A 13,188-nucleotide genomic window follows, 5' to 3' on the forward strand; every position below is an offset into this window, starting at 1 on the left:
TTCTCCTTCATGCAGGACAGGAGAGGTTGGTGTCCTGGGGCAGGAATTCCTAGTATCTCCAGCGCCAGGGACTCCTTTTCTTGCCTGTCCTCCAGTATGAAGTGGGAGAGTCTGGGTTGGGTCAGCCTCTTTCTCCATTGTGAGTTGCTCCATGTTGAGAGAGAGAGGTAATTACTGTGAGCGTAGGACGTCTCGCTAGCATCCACCACGCCTGTGGACACACCACCTGAGCTGTCAATGGCATTTTAGTGGTCACCACTGTGCACTGACTTCTCTTGTTCCTCACAGTGAAGGGGAGTTTCTTCAGGGTGCCTAGGCTTTGAGGCTGACCTGTGGCATTCTGTCTGCTCACTAGGGCCTCTTCCATGACCTGGGAAACTGGAGATGTTTCCTTCTCTGTCAAGTTAGCTGAGTATTTGCCAAAATAATCTCCAGTACTACCAGAGATGTTGATCTGTGGAGGGTAAGAGAGCTGAGATGGAAGAATAAGGAGAGGAACTTTGTGACAGGAGTGGGATTCGTGTCTCAAGGCTGGTGATCCACGGGTTTGCCAGAGGAGCCCCTGTCTGATTGAGCATTTTGTGCTCTGCACACAGCAGTGCTCTGGCCTGAGGACTGTATTGGCTAATGGATACACTGGTACAAAAGCTGTTTAGAAGGATTTTTTGGGCACAAGAGAAATTGTAAGCTAAAGTACAGATTTAACACCAAGCTCCTGATGTTATCTCTTAATACTTTTTTTAATGTACTAGCTGCTAAAAGCAGGAACTTGCGTTCCATGCTGCTCCAACACCTCTTGCGGGCAGGCAGCTTTGCAGCTGTTTCTCTTGACCTAAATTTTCCAATGTCAAATGCCGTGTGGACAACAGAAACAGCAAATGGCAGGCCAGACCTGCCTGGGTGTCATCTTGGTTTCTAAGGTATCAGCGTGGAAACTGATCTAGTTTTGGGGAGATGGATATTGAAGAAAGTAACTATTGCATGTTCCAGACCAGCAGAATCCCTTGCAGCCCAAAATGAGCCTCTCTTTTTTTCCTAAGAGACATCTGGTCTGTTTCTTGCAGTTATTTTGTTGCCAAAGATTGCAGTGAAGGAGCTTGTCCTGCAGGACATGGGAAAGAATGTGAAACAACCAGGCTTCACATGGCTCACAGATAAAACATACATGAAACTAGTAGAAAGGTGTGGAGTCAGCATCCCCTCTGAGCCAGCCAGTGTCTGCAGTCCAGGGCCACAGTTGTCTCTGGTTTTGGCAGGAATTTTGTTTAAGTGTGTAGCTGAGGAGAGGCTGAGGTTAGGAAAACACAGTGGCCATTCAATGGGAGGGAGACAGGAGGATGCTTAGAAATTAGGGCTATGAATGTGCTTTTAGAGAGGCTTGCTGAGGAGCTCCTTCACATCCTGCAGCAGCCACTTCTGCCTGGGATGCTGTTGACGATGCTGTGACTGGGTGGTGTAAGTGTTTTTGAGAGGGTGGTAAGCGTTTTTGGGAAGGTGGCCTAAGAGCCAAGAGTCTGCGTGCTTGCAGCACCGTGCCAGCGCAAGCAGCAACTGGGAGGCAAACAGCGTGTTTTTGAGGCAGCGTGTGCTTCAGCAGTAAGGGATGTCCATGTTCTTGGTGTAATTCTTTGGCCCATGAGTGGTTGCAGCTGGCCTCAGGTACTCTCCAAGAAAAGCTGTAGAAACACAAGAGTTACCAGGGGAATCGATGGTTAAACCGGGAGAAGTGAAGGATGCCTCCTGGGGTGGTGCATCCAGTCTGGTGGTACTGCACATGCCATGACCACGAGCCATTGCAATGGTAATGTACTGTTTGCTTGGCTGCTCTGGAGCCTTGGCACTCTGAGGGTGAAAACAATTTCTAGGGCTGATGCCCCTCTTTGTTTACACCAGCATTGGTCTGTGAATTGGTTAACTCTTCAGCGTCCAACAGGAACCACATTTGGATTTCTTGTACTGGAAATACATCAGTTCACTGGATCACTGCGTCTCATTTCCATGTGATGACTCCCTGGCCTTGTAGTCCTGCAGTGCATGTCGTTGCATAGTTTACTGCTAATTTTCATCACCCCATTCTTGTTGCTGTGGTACGTAAGGCTATCCAGTCCTTCCTCCATAATAATCCCATCCTTCTCTGTGTCAGCAGTGCTTCTTAACGGGTTTCACAGCATATCTTGAATAGCGCTCCCTTCCTTTGTGCCAAAGTCACCACTAAAAATTTTTAATAAGGTTTGTCTTCATTTCTGCTCTCTGACTCGTAATTAAGAACCACCTCACCACAGAACAAGAACATCACAACAAAAAAGATTTGCTTTTAACCTGTTTTCTGTCCTCTCTCTCCCTTTTACGGTCACTTCAAACCGAGTGCTTCCCCGCACCTGGTTCCTCCGAGGAGGAGCAGCGGTGCTGGTGGAGAGCAGCGGCATGTCTGGTCTCCATGAGGAGTCTGTCCGTTTAGCAGTAAGTGATTAGGAAAAGCTTGCTCGCTCCCTTAATCTGGACATGCCGGGATTTTGGGGTGTTTCCGATGAGCGTGTGTTAGCTCTCAGAGGGGGAGCCCACTGCGTTGGCTGCCGGTGCTGGGGTCCAGGCACCCCGGGGTGCTGGCTGGGAGGCAGGCTGGGAGCGCGGGCTCCTTGGGGCAGCACTGGTTCTGCCTGCATCCAGCTCAGACACCTCTTGCTGTTCCAGAAGAAAGATTGAGCAAATTCTTAGTTTGTGAAACAATGAGATGCTTTCAAAGAGACTGTTTTTTGCAGTTTCTAAGTTACATCACTTTGTGTCCCGTCCCAGTCCACCCCCAGTAATGACTTTGTGCTTTTTCCGCAGAACAGGGCGGTCTGTCTGGCGAGCGCTGTGCCGTGCGTGGCACTGCGGCTGTGCGCTGAGCCCCGGCTCTGCCTCTGCCTGCAGATCAGAGGTGGGGGGCCAGAGTATCCACGTGGGGTCACTTAGCTTGGCTCATCCCGTCCGTGCTGCCACCACCTTCCCTCGCCATGCTGGAGAGAAACATCAGCATGCGTCAGCCAGGGATGCAATAGCTAACGCTCATCAGTTAAAGCCGCAGGCTCGTTGGAGCTGAGGAAGGATTTGGCCAGGAGCTGGACTAAAGCACCAGGGAGCCAGTCCCTCCTGCCATGAGCGCTGGCTTTGATCACAATTGCCGTGCAGGGGGAGGGAAACGAACTGTCAGCAGCAACCAAGCATTTGCCATTTTCATCCTGTTTTGTTCTGCCCGTGTTTTCTAAATTGCCTTCTCCTGAAGCCTCATGTTAGTTGGAAAATGAGCAGAATTTTTGAATGACTGACTTTGATAGAAAGACAAGTAATCCAGCCAGAGTGCCTCACGCTGAGGTAATGGAACTTAGGTTTTCAGTCCTGCATGAGTTTAAAAAATGAATCTGCGAGGTCCAAATTGCCTCAAGAAAGCAAATCTTGGCTGTCATGTTCCAGGCTCACTTGGAAAGCCTCTGTCTTCAAATTTCTCTTTAAAAGTACTGTCAAAAAGTAGGCTGATGTGCAGGGCCGATGACAGCATGCTGTGCTTGCCAGTGGCCGGGGCAGCCAGTTGCCTCCTGACCCTCTACATCTCTTCCTTCCCACACACTGGTTGCAATATGGAGTCGGAAATTGGAAGTTGTTTTCTTTTAGGGGCAGAGAAAGACCTGACGTCTTCGGGTATCGAGTAACTGTGGCGAACCTGCAGGGTCTGTGCTTCCAGGGCCGCCTCTGGTGGCTTCTTCAGGAGTGTTTGCAAAGGAGCCACATGTATTAGCACAGAGCTAATTGAAGGATAAGTTGGGACATTAGGAGATTCAGAGCTCTGGTTCCATGTCTCGTAACAAGTACAAGATGGTGTGACTAGGATGGAAAAGCAAGTGGGAGTGCTTTCTTGCTGAGCCTCTTGGGTGTGAGCACTGGAGTCACCAGATATCACGGATGGGGGAAAAAAATAGCATAATTTAAAAAGAAAATGGGCATTTTGTAAGGCCAGACCACCCAGTTGTTGTGGTGAAGGGGTGCTTCATGTGTATTATGAACCCTTCTCGGGGATTTGCCCGTCAGGAGCGAGGAGGCAGTTTGTTTGAGAAGGGCCGTGTCGGGGTGCTGAGGGGAAGGATGGGGTGCGGGGCAGGGGGGGCCTGGGGAAGGGGCCGCGTCGTGAGCTGCTGAGGGCCGGCTGCAGGAGCATCCCGGCCTGGCAGGGTGTTGTGGAGGAGTGTTTTTGTTGAGCCCGTTTCTGTATTTTTCAGGAATCATTCACCAGATGAAGGGCGACTATGACACTGCGCTGCGGCTGCACAAGACCCACCTGTCCATAGCTCAGGAGCTCAGCGATTACGCGGCCCAGGGCCGGGCCTACGGCAACATGGGCAACGCTTACAACGCTCTCGGCATGTATGACCAGGCTGTCAAGTACCATCGGCAGGAGCTGCAGATTTCGATGGAAGTAAATGACCGTGCCTCTCAGGCGTCTACGCACGGGAACTTGGCAGTTGCCTATCAAGCGCTGGGTGCCCATGACCGCGCGCTGCAGCACTACCAGAATCATCTCAACATCGCGCGGGAGCTGCGGGACATCCAGAGCGAAGCGCGCGCCCTCAGCAACTTAGGCAACTTCCACTGCTCACGAGGAGAGTACGTGCAGGCAGCCCCTTACTACGAGCAGTACCTGCGCTTGTCCCCAGAGCTGCAGGACATGGAGGGGGAGGGGAAGGTTTGCCACAACCTTGGCTATGCCCATTACTGCCTTGGGAACTACGAGGAAGCCGTCAAGTACTACGAGCAGGATCTTGCCTTAGCAAAGGATCTTCATGACAAGCTGAGCCAAGCCAAAGCCTATTGCAACCTGGGCCTGGCCTTCAAAGCCTTGATGGACTTCAGCAAAGCAGAGGAGTGTCAGAAGTACCTGTTGTCACTGGCCCAGTCTCTGAACAATTCCCAGGCCAAATTCCGAGCTCTGGGAAACTTGGGGGATATTTTTGTCTGTAAAAAAGACGTAAATGGTGCAATAAAATTTTATGAGCAGCAGTTGAGCTTAGCCCATCATGTTAAAGACAGGAGACTGGAAGCCAGTGCGTATGCAGCCTTGGGCTCTGCATACAGAATGGTACAGAAGTGTGACAAGGCTTTAGGTTACCACACACAGGAGCTGGAGGTGTACCAGGAGCTGGGAGATATGCCGGGTGAATGCAGAGCACACGGTCACCTTGCTGCAGTATATATGTCTCTTGGGAAGTACACAATGGCCTTCAAGTGTTACGAAGAACAGCTGGAGCTTGGGCAGAAGTTGAAGGACCCCAGCATAGAAGCTCAAGTCTATGGTAACATGGGCATTACCAAGATGAACATGAATGTCATGGAGGAAGCTATCGGCTACTTTGAGCAGCAGCTGGCCATGCTGCAGCAGCTCAGTGGAAATGAATCCGTGTTAGATCGGGGCCGAGCATATGGGAACCTGGGAGATTGTTACGAGGCTCTGGGAGATTTTGAGGAAGCTATAAAGTATTACGAACAGTACCTGTCTGTGGCTCAAAGCTTGAACCGTATGCAAGATCAGGCAAAGGCCTACAGGGGCTTGGGCAATGGGCACAGGTAAGGAGCGCTCCGTCTGTATTCTAATGACAGACAGTGGAGTACAAGTACAGATGGATGTGTTGTGTTACTGATGGGGGGTGTTTGTGTGGCTACTGTACACGTGCACGGGGATGTGGCACAGGAGCGAGTAACAGAGTCCTCTGGGTGCTGGTGACCGTGCTACCAGCAAAAATAACGAAGCGGTGTTGCTCTGCCCTGAGAGGAAGAGAAGTTTATAGGGTAGCAGAAGAAGGAGATTGATTCAGAGGTGCCAGGGTTGTCTCTTGGGGGGAGATTTGTTTCTGCCTCAAAGCTTTGAGCTGGTCTCTAGAGGAAATGGCAAGACATCTCCTTCCAAGAAAATACTGGCAAAATAAATGCTGCTGTTTTCTTCCCTTGTAGGGCTATGGGAAGTTTGCAGCAGGCTTTGGTGTGCTTTGAGAAGAGGCTTGTGGTGGCACATGAGCTGGGGGAGGCATTTAACAAAGCCCAGGCTTACGGGGAGCTGGGGAGCCTGCACAGCCAGCTGGGGAACTACGAGCAAGCCATTTCTTGCCTGGAGCGCCAACTCAACATTGCTCGAGAGATGAAGGACCGAGCTCTGGAGAGTGATGCTGCCTGCGGCCTCGGTGGGGTCTACCAGCAGATGGGGGAGTACGACACAGCCCTGCAGTATCACCAGCTCGACCTGCAGATTGCGGAGGAGACCAACAACCCCACTTGCCAGGGCCGAGCGTACGGCAACCTGGGCCTGACCTACGAGTCCTTGGGCACCTACGAGAGGGCGGTGGTTTATCAGGAGCAGCACCTCAGCATTGCAGCACAAATGAATGACCTTGTAGCCAAAACTGTGTCTTACAGCAGTCTGGGGAGGACTCATCACGCCTTGCAGAACTACTCTCAGGCTGTGATGTACCTGCAGGAAGGTAAGAGGCTGAATTGTGCAATGCAGCATGTAGTGGGACGTGCGGTGGGGTAGGAGGGAGGCCTGAAGACATGGAGACATGCGAGGTCCTGTGAGCGTGGCACTAAGAGGATGTGTTTGACAGTAGCCTTTGATGCAAGATCTCTTGCAGGCATCCATAGCTACTGTTGAGCATCCGTGTGAGTAGCTGCCCAAGCGGGCTGTTATGGTCAGCCCGCCACGTCACTCGGAGCCTTCCTGGCGTACTGTAGACAAAGCATTGCAAAGCTCAATCTGTGCCTTCCTGGGGGCATCTCGGCTAGCTCTGAGCCTGAGTCCAGGCTGCATCTGGCAGAGGCTCTTTATAAAGCTCTTCTGTGCCTGAGCCTAGAAGCTGTAAACCTTCTGTATAAATAGCATTGCATGCCAGGAACTGGCTCTGGGAAAACCACAGCAGGTTGTGATAGATCTCTCTGATCCTGAGAGCAGGTCTCAAACCTTTGTGTGCGCCTTGCTGTGTGCCTTGCCGATAGCCACCTGGCTTTTCCTTCTGTGTTCGAGTGGGAGTGAGACCAGGTGGGTGAGTGTCCTCTAAGCTGTGAGTGAAAACAAGTTGTGTTTGATAGGGAGGTGAGGGAGGTGCAGCCCTCGGTGTGTGGAAGCCATCTGCCACTGCTGAGCGCAGGGGCCAGCGCTGGCTTGTGAGTTGTGCTGTTGCAAGGGATTCCTGCATGCAAGCAGCATCTGCTCAAGGTGGTAGCTCTGTGATGGAGTAGATGAGCAGTGTAACTGTAGTGTATGAAGCTGGAAGCTGAAGGATTAATTACATCAGTTAGTCTGGTTTTCCTGAAACTGACCTTGGCAGGATTCCAGAATGCTGAGGGAATTCAATTAAGTTGGAAGGGGAGAAATTAAATACAGCTCCTACTCCTGGTGTGACACAGAATTCCTGAAAAGCCTGTAAGTACTAGCTGCTGCTGAGCTGCGTGGTCATGGCCTGGGCCCCCACTCCCTAGTCCATGGGAAACCTGAGGTGCCTAAGAGGACGGAGGTGTCCCTGTTGTCAGCCCAGCCCACGGAGGCGAGAGGTTTGGAGTGTGGTGGAAGTGGAGACAACAGAGAAGGTGCTTCTGGAAGTGAAACAAGCTCCAGGTTGTTCACTCCGGGACCCTGCCCTCTGCTCTGGCTCAGTACATAAACCATGCGGAGCCTGCCAGAAGGCTGGGGAGAGCTGGTGGGAAGTGAGCCGGTAATGTGGCAGGAGGTGTATTTTCTGGCAGTTTGGCAGCTCAGTGTGATTTTGTTGGTCTGTGTGGCTTTCAAGGTTTAGAAGTTGAACTGCCCGGCAGGGACTTACTTACTCAGGGGACTGCACCTTCACCTCACTTAGGAGGGTCTTGGTCCATGCACACGTCTGTCCTGCTGAGGCACCTCTCACCAGTGCCAGTTCCAGTGTCAGCGGTGCTGGCACTGCCCTGCTCGGCATCCCTCCACTCGGCAGCTCCCTGGCTGCCTCTGCCTGCCGCCGAAGCCCCCAGGGCCTGCCTGAGCCCCCAGCCCACTGGGGCAGAAGTGCTGCAGTGGGCTGCCAGAGCCCCTTCCCCTCTCTCACTCTGACTGCCTTGCAGGACTGAGGCTGGCAGAGCAGCTGGGACGCAGGGAAGATGAAGCCAAGATCCGCCACGGCCTCGGCCTCTCCCTCTGGGCGAGTGGGAACCTGGAGGAGTCTCAGCACCAGGTATAAGCTCCATGCTGGGGGGCTTGTGTTCTCTGAGCCCTTCGGGTTGTTCCTGTCCTCGGGAGGAAATGTGTGGTGTGTGTGAGGTGCTGAGCTGACCCAGGCCCGTGTGCCTCCCTGCTCCATCCAAAGTCACCTTCCCTCTGCCAGGGATGCTGCCATCCCGGGGGGCTGTCTGAGGCAGACCCCTCTGCCTGAGGGTATGTTTCTCTGGGTCCTCCTGCCCTCCCAGCAGTGCTGTGTCTGTAAGGAAGTCACCGTAGCTGTTTTCTCCCCCCAGCTGTACCGGGCCTCGGCACTGTTTGAAACCATCCGACACGAGGTGCAGCTGAGCACAGATTACAAGCTGTCACTCTTCGACCTGCAGACATCCTCCTACCAGGCCCTGCAGCGAGTACTTGTCAGTCTCGGTAAGAGATGCCGTCGTATGTGAGCCTGAACTCCAAACTCATACGACGAGTTCAGCTGAAGTTGCAAGGAGGGAGTTCGTGATACATCCTTCACTCCCCATCTGTCTGACACAGCACAGCATTTCCTTGCTGGGACAGAAATAATGGTGTTCTGCATCGGGTCTGAGGCACCTTTGGATCATCTCTCTTGCTTCTTCCATTTGTTTGCCTTGCTGTGGCTTGTTTTCCCATACATTGTGTTATTGCCTGCAGCCAAGATGATCTGTGGGACTGTATGCCAGCTTGGAGGCTACTCTTTCCAGAAATAAGTGCTGTGACCCTGCTTCCCCAGGTTTTAGTTTGGGTTGGGATAGCAGCTGTCCCTGCTCCTGCACGTTGCACTGCAGGCCACGTTAGTGTCAGGTCTGAGAGATGGCTTTGTCTTTTCAGGTCACCACGATGAAGCATTGGCAGTAGCAGAGAGAGGACGAACGAGGGCATTTGCTGACCTGCTTGTGGAACGTCAGACTGGGCAGCAGGACTCTGATCCCTATTCTCCAGTGACCATTGACCAGGTCCTGGAGACAGTGAATGGCCAAAGGGGACTTGTTCTCTACTACTCACTGGCAGCAGGTTATCTGTACAGCTGGCTGCTGGCTCCTGGGGCAGGTGAGGTCCTTTTTGGAGATGAGAGCCTGTGAGCAAGCCTTACAAAGGGCGGGTTGTTGTCATTTGTAGCTAGGAATTAACCTGAGACCAGAGTGAATGTATGAGGGAATCCTTTCCATCTAGTACCTTAAAGCTGAATAGACTGAAAACTGTCATAGCCACAGCAGTAATGACTTACAAGTGCTTGTTCAGGGCTTTGATGTTCACCTGGAGATGGAAATGTTTCACACGTTTAATATTTCCATTTTTCAACCTCCAATCTGTATATATTTCCCACAGGGCAGAGCAGTAATGAGATTCCGAGTATGTTGGCTCTGTGAGAATCTTCTAGGCACAAGAATCCCTACTTTAATTATATTTCTGCGCTTTATCCTTCCAAAAGCTTTTGACATTTATTCACTGAAGTGGATTGCAGAAAACAGAAGGGCGTCCCCACTTCCTGATATGCCATTGAACTGCCTGATCTTCTGAGTTCTCCTCATATGAATGTGGAAACACTTATCACAGAGGAGCAAGGAGGATTAATTTGCAGAGGATTGCTTTTTGCAGGCAGCTGTTGTTCATTATCTAATAAAGTGATGACTGTAAATTTTCATGAGTTCTTTCTGGATATAATGTAATAATTGCAGCCCTTCACCATGACAAAGCTAAAGAGATAAAAAGCACTATTTAGACTGCACCAAAAATTCCTTGGGAAGGGAAGCAAACATTCACACATTTCTGACTTCAGATGGGATGGCAGTGACTGAAAGAGACGCTGTTCGGGGGCTTTTTGCAATGTTGCATGTGTAGGTGTGAGATGGTGTTGTCGTGCTACGCATCCAGTCACTAATTGGCTCTTCAGGCCTGCAGTTTGCACAATAAGCTATAATACTAACACCAAGCTGAGCTTACTAAAATTATATGGATCAGAAGTGTAGGGTTTGCCACTAGGCTTCATGACCAGTCTCCTCCTTGCTGAAACTGGGTCTGGTAGAAAAGCAGTTGCATTCTTCAAGTACGTGGGTTTGTGACCCCCTCCTTGAAGGCACTGCCAGGTGTCAGAAAGAAGAGGGGCTGTGGTGCTTCAAGGGTTCCACTTGAGCAGCTTCGCTGAGGAGCTCTTCAGTAGTGACTCCAGCCCAGCCACGGTGACCTCCTCTTGTTTAATTAGTGCTGTCGGAGAGAGTAGCTTCACTGGCTGGCCAGGATCCTCATTTATCCCAGTGAGATGGTACTTTCAGACCCTCTTCGCCGATTCTATATTTGCTGCTGTTGCTACAGAAGGAGTTGCTTTATTCCTCCACTCTTCTTAACTGGTTTAATAATTTATGCTGTCAAGGCAAACAGGGCATCCAGAGCAGCCTTTTACTGTTGATCACAGGCTGTAGAATTAATTATATCAGGAAGGATATGCCAGTCTGAGTGGAGTAGGGTTTTATCTGCTGTAATAGTTATATTCTTAACAAAACAGTGAGTGTCCTTTGTCTGGTTTATCCATTGTGAAATGCTGTCTTTATATTTTACTATGCATTAATCCATAATTTTCTTTCTTTGTATAGAATGTATTTTCATGCATATGAGTGAAATGAAAAATCTTTGTGTGATGTGAGAAGGTTCTGCTGTAGTAATAACACTCTTGTTCAGCATTTGAGCCTTGTGTATTCAATTTATGTGATCAGAGGCTGTTAATAGGTATTTTTCATATGCATCTATTGAAATGTGAATTACTCTGGTAGGTGCTTGTATGAAGGATCTGTTTTATAATTTATATGAGAATGCTGCAATAGCAAATGCATTCTGAGCATCACATAAAGGCACTGCTCTGCCTTTGTACCTTTGAGCAATCATCTGCAAAGTACAAAACCAGATTTTAAAAGCAAAGCTGTTACAGACTGCTGGAAAAGCCCTGTGGAGACATGGCATAAAATGCTTTGCCCCAGTTGTACTGGAAATGCCAAATGCTGTGCCATCTTCCTAGGCAGTTGCTGGCAGCATTGTTCCTGCCCTGCAGAAATAACCTCATGATTCTGGTGCCTTGCAGGAATTCTGAAATTTCATGAGTATTACCTGGGCGATAGCCTGACAGAAAATGCTGGGGACTTCCATGAAGCCAACAGCGTGACCCTGCAAACAATAACAAACTCTGCGCTGGAACAGTACATCTCCAGTGTGCGGGAGGCTCTGGGTGTGGATTCCTACTATACCCGGTAAGTTGGGGAGGGGGGTCCAGCATCCTGGTTCCTGCTCTCCCACCTGAAAGCAATTTATAGCAGTTCAGGATGATCTCATTGTCTGAGAACTGAGAGTCAAGAGTAGGGAGGGGCAAATTTTCATTGCAGCAACGAAAAAAAATGCTTTATTTTTGTATCCATGGCTATTTTTCTGCCAAGTAACTCTAGATGCACATGCAAATAAGGTTTGAACCCACACGCTGGGTAGTGAATCTGTAGATTGAATGAGGAGGCAAGTGCCACGTCTGACTGTGTATGGGCAGATTCCATCCTACTTACAGCTTCCAGTGTAATTAATTCCCTTTCAAAGGTTTACTTATGAAAAACTTCAAATACCATAGGAATTCCACTCCCCCTCCAAATATATTCCCTTGTGGCTATAGCTGAGTAAATAATTTACAGTTAATTAATCAGTCTGATGAATTTCAGCAGAGGGAGGAACCTTACTCCAAGCAGTTACTCAGATAGGTCCCACAGCTATGTTTCCTCATTTTTTTCATCCTATGGATTTATCACATCAGGTTTTTTTGCTTATTTATACTCAGTCTCATGATCTCTCATGGTATTTGGTTTGATTTATTGATTGGATGAGTATGAATGTAGTTTCTATGCTGATATTTACAAGTAGTTTTTCTCTGAATGCTTCTATCTGAAAAGCAGAATTGGGGATGTTCCTGTCCTCGTATGTTCTTTGTGGGTGAGGCATACAGGGCAAAGGATTTGGTGACAGTTCAGCTTGCTGTTGTAAGTGAACCTTGCTACGTAGTCATAAATGGCTTTACTTCAGGTGGGTTAGTGACACACCAGCAGTTTACAGGTCTAGTTTATTACTAGTGCGAAGAGGACTTAAATGTATGTGTTGGCTGACTTGCTAACCATCCCTCAAAACCGGTGTGAGTGGAGGCGCTGGCTCTTTTAGGTTGTACTGTGTTTTAGTCTTTTTTTTTTTTTTTTTCTTTTTCTTCCCCCAGACTGTTTTGTGTTTTTCTGCAGCACCGAGATTTGTGAGTGAAACACTCTTGACTTCCTGAGGCTGTGGACAAATGCCATTTTCCTTGCCCACTTTTGATGGTGAAAGTGCTACCGGTGCCGCCGCAGCCCCCACGAGCTGTTAGCAGGCCGTGTTAGAGGTGACCACCCTGCAGACCGCTCTGGGTGCGTGACCCACAGTCCCACAGGCAGTGCACACCCAAGCCTGGTGTTCTGCCTAATGACGTTGGCCAAGAGAGACGAAATGATGGCATTGATCCTCGGATCAGTTGTGCTCAGGGTTGTGTGGGCAATTGGGAAGCCGTTCAGCTCTCCTAATTAATCCTTGTTCATCTTTTGTTACAGCCACCTTAGGCAGCAAGTGCAGTGGCACAGCTGACGCTGCAGTGGTGTCGCTTAGGGCATTGCTGTGCAGGAGGCAGCAGTAAAACCGAGCTGCACTTTGCAGTCTGCTCACAAGCAGCGTCCTTGGCTTCCGCCCCGTGATGCGCACACCTTAATCAGACAGGAAGGGAATTTTCGATCAGATCAAAATAAGAACATAACCCCAGGCCTCAAGTTTCCCATTACGTGTTTCAACTATGCAGAATGGTACCAGATTTCCCAACTGCTTTTCCCCAGGGCTTGCTGCAGTCTCTCACTGACAAATTAATTCTCCCTTTGGGGTAGGGGGGACATGACACTTGCTTATGTTACGTCCCCAGTACC

General features: G+C 49.9%; 1 protein-coding gene across 7 annotated transcripts in view; it reads left to right on the forward strand.

Moving 5' to 3' along the window:
• The window catches only part of TTC28 (tetratricopeptide repeat domain 28), a 191,592-nt gene that overhangs the window by 142,539 nt on the left and 35,865 nt on the right, over positions 1–13,188 (forward strand). For 6 of the 7 annotated variants that reach the window (XM_080405593.1, XM_080405594.1, XM_080405595.1 and 3 more), the window contains 6 exons: positions 4,254–5,595; positions 5,980–6,503; positions 8,110–8,219; positions 8,500–8,629; positions 9,059–9,277; positions 11,301–11,466. In XM_080405593.1, coding sequence (XP_080261719.1) covers positions 4,254–5,595; positions 5,980–6,503; positions 8,110–8,219; positions 8,500–8,629; positions 9,059–9,277; positions 11,301–11,466 — 2,491 coding nt within the window. Of the gene's footprint in view, positions 1–1,792; positions 2,461–4,253; positions 5,596–5,979; positions 6,504–8,109; positions 8,220–8,499; positions 8,630–9,058; positions 9,278–11,300; positions 11,467–13,188 lie in introns of those variants that run through there. The other variant, XM_080405599.1, reaches the window with a different exon arrangement.

This window comes from Falco punctatus (genome assembly GCF_963210335.1).
Source record: "Falco punctatus genome assembly, chromosome: 1".
In the NCBI taxonomy this organism is placed as follows: domain Eukaryota; kingdom Metazoa; phylum Chordata; class Aves; order Falconiformes; family Falconidae; genus Falco; species Falco punctatus.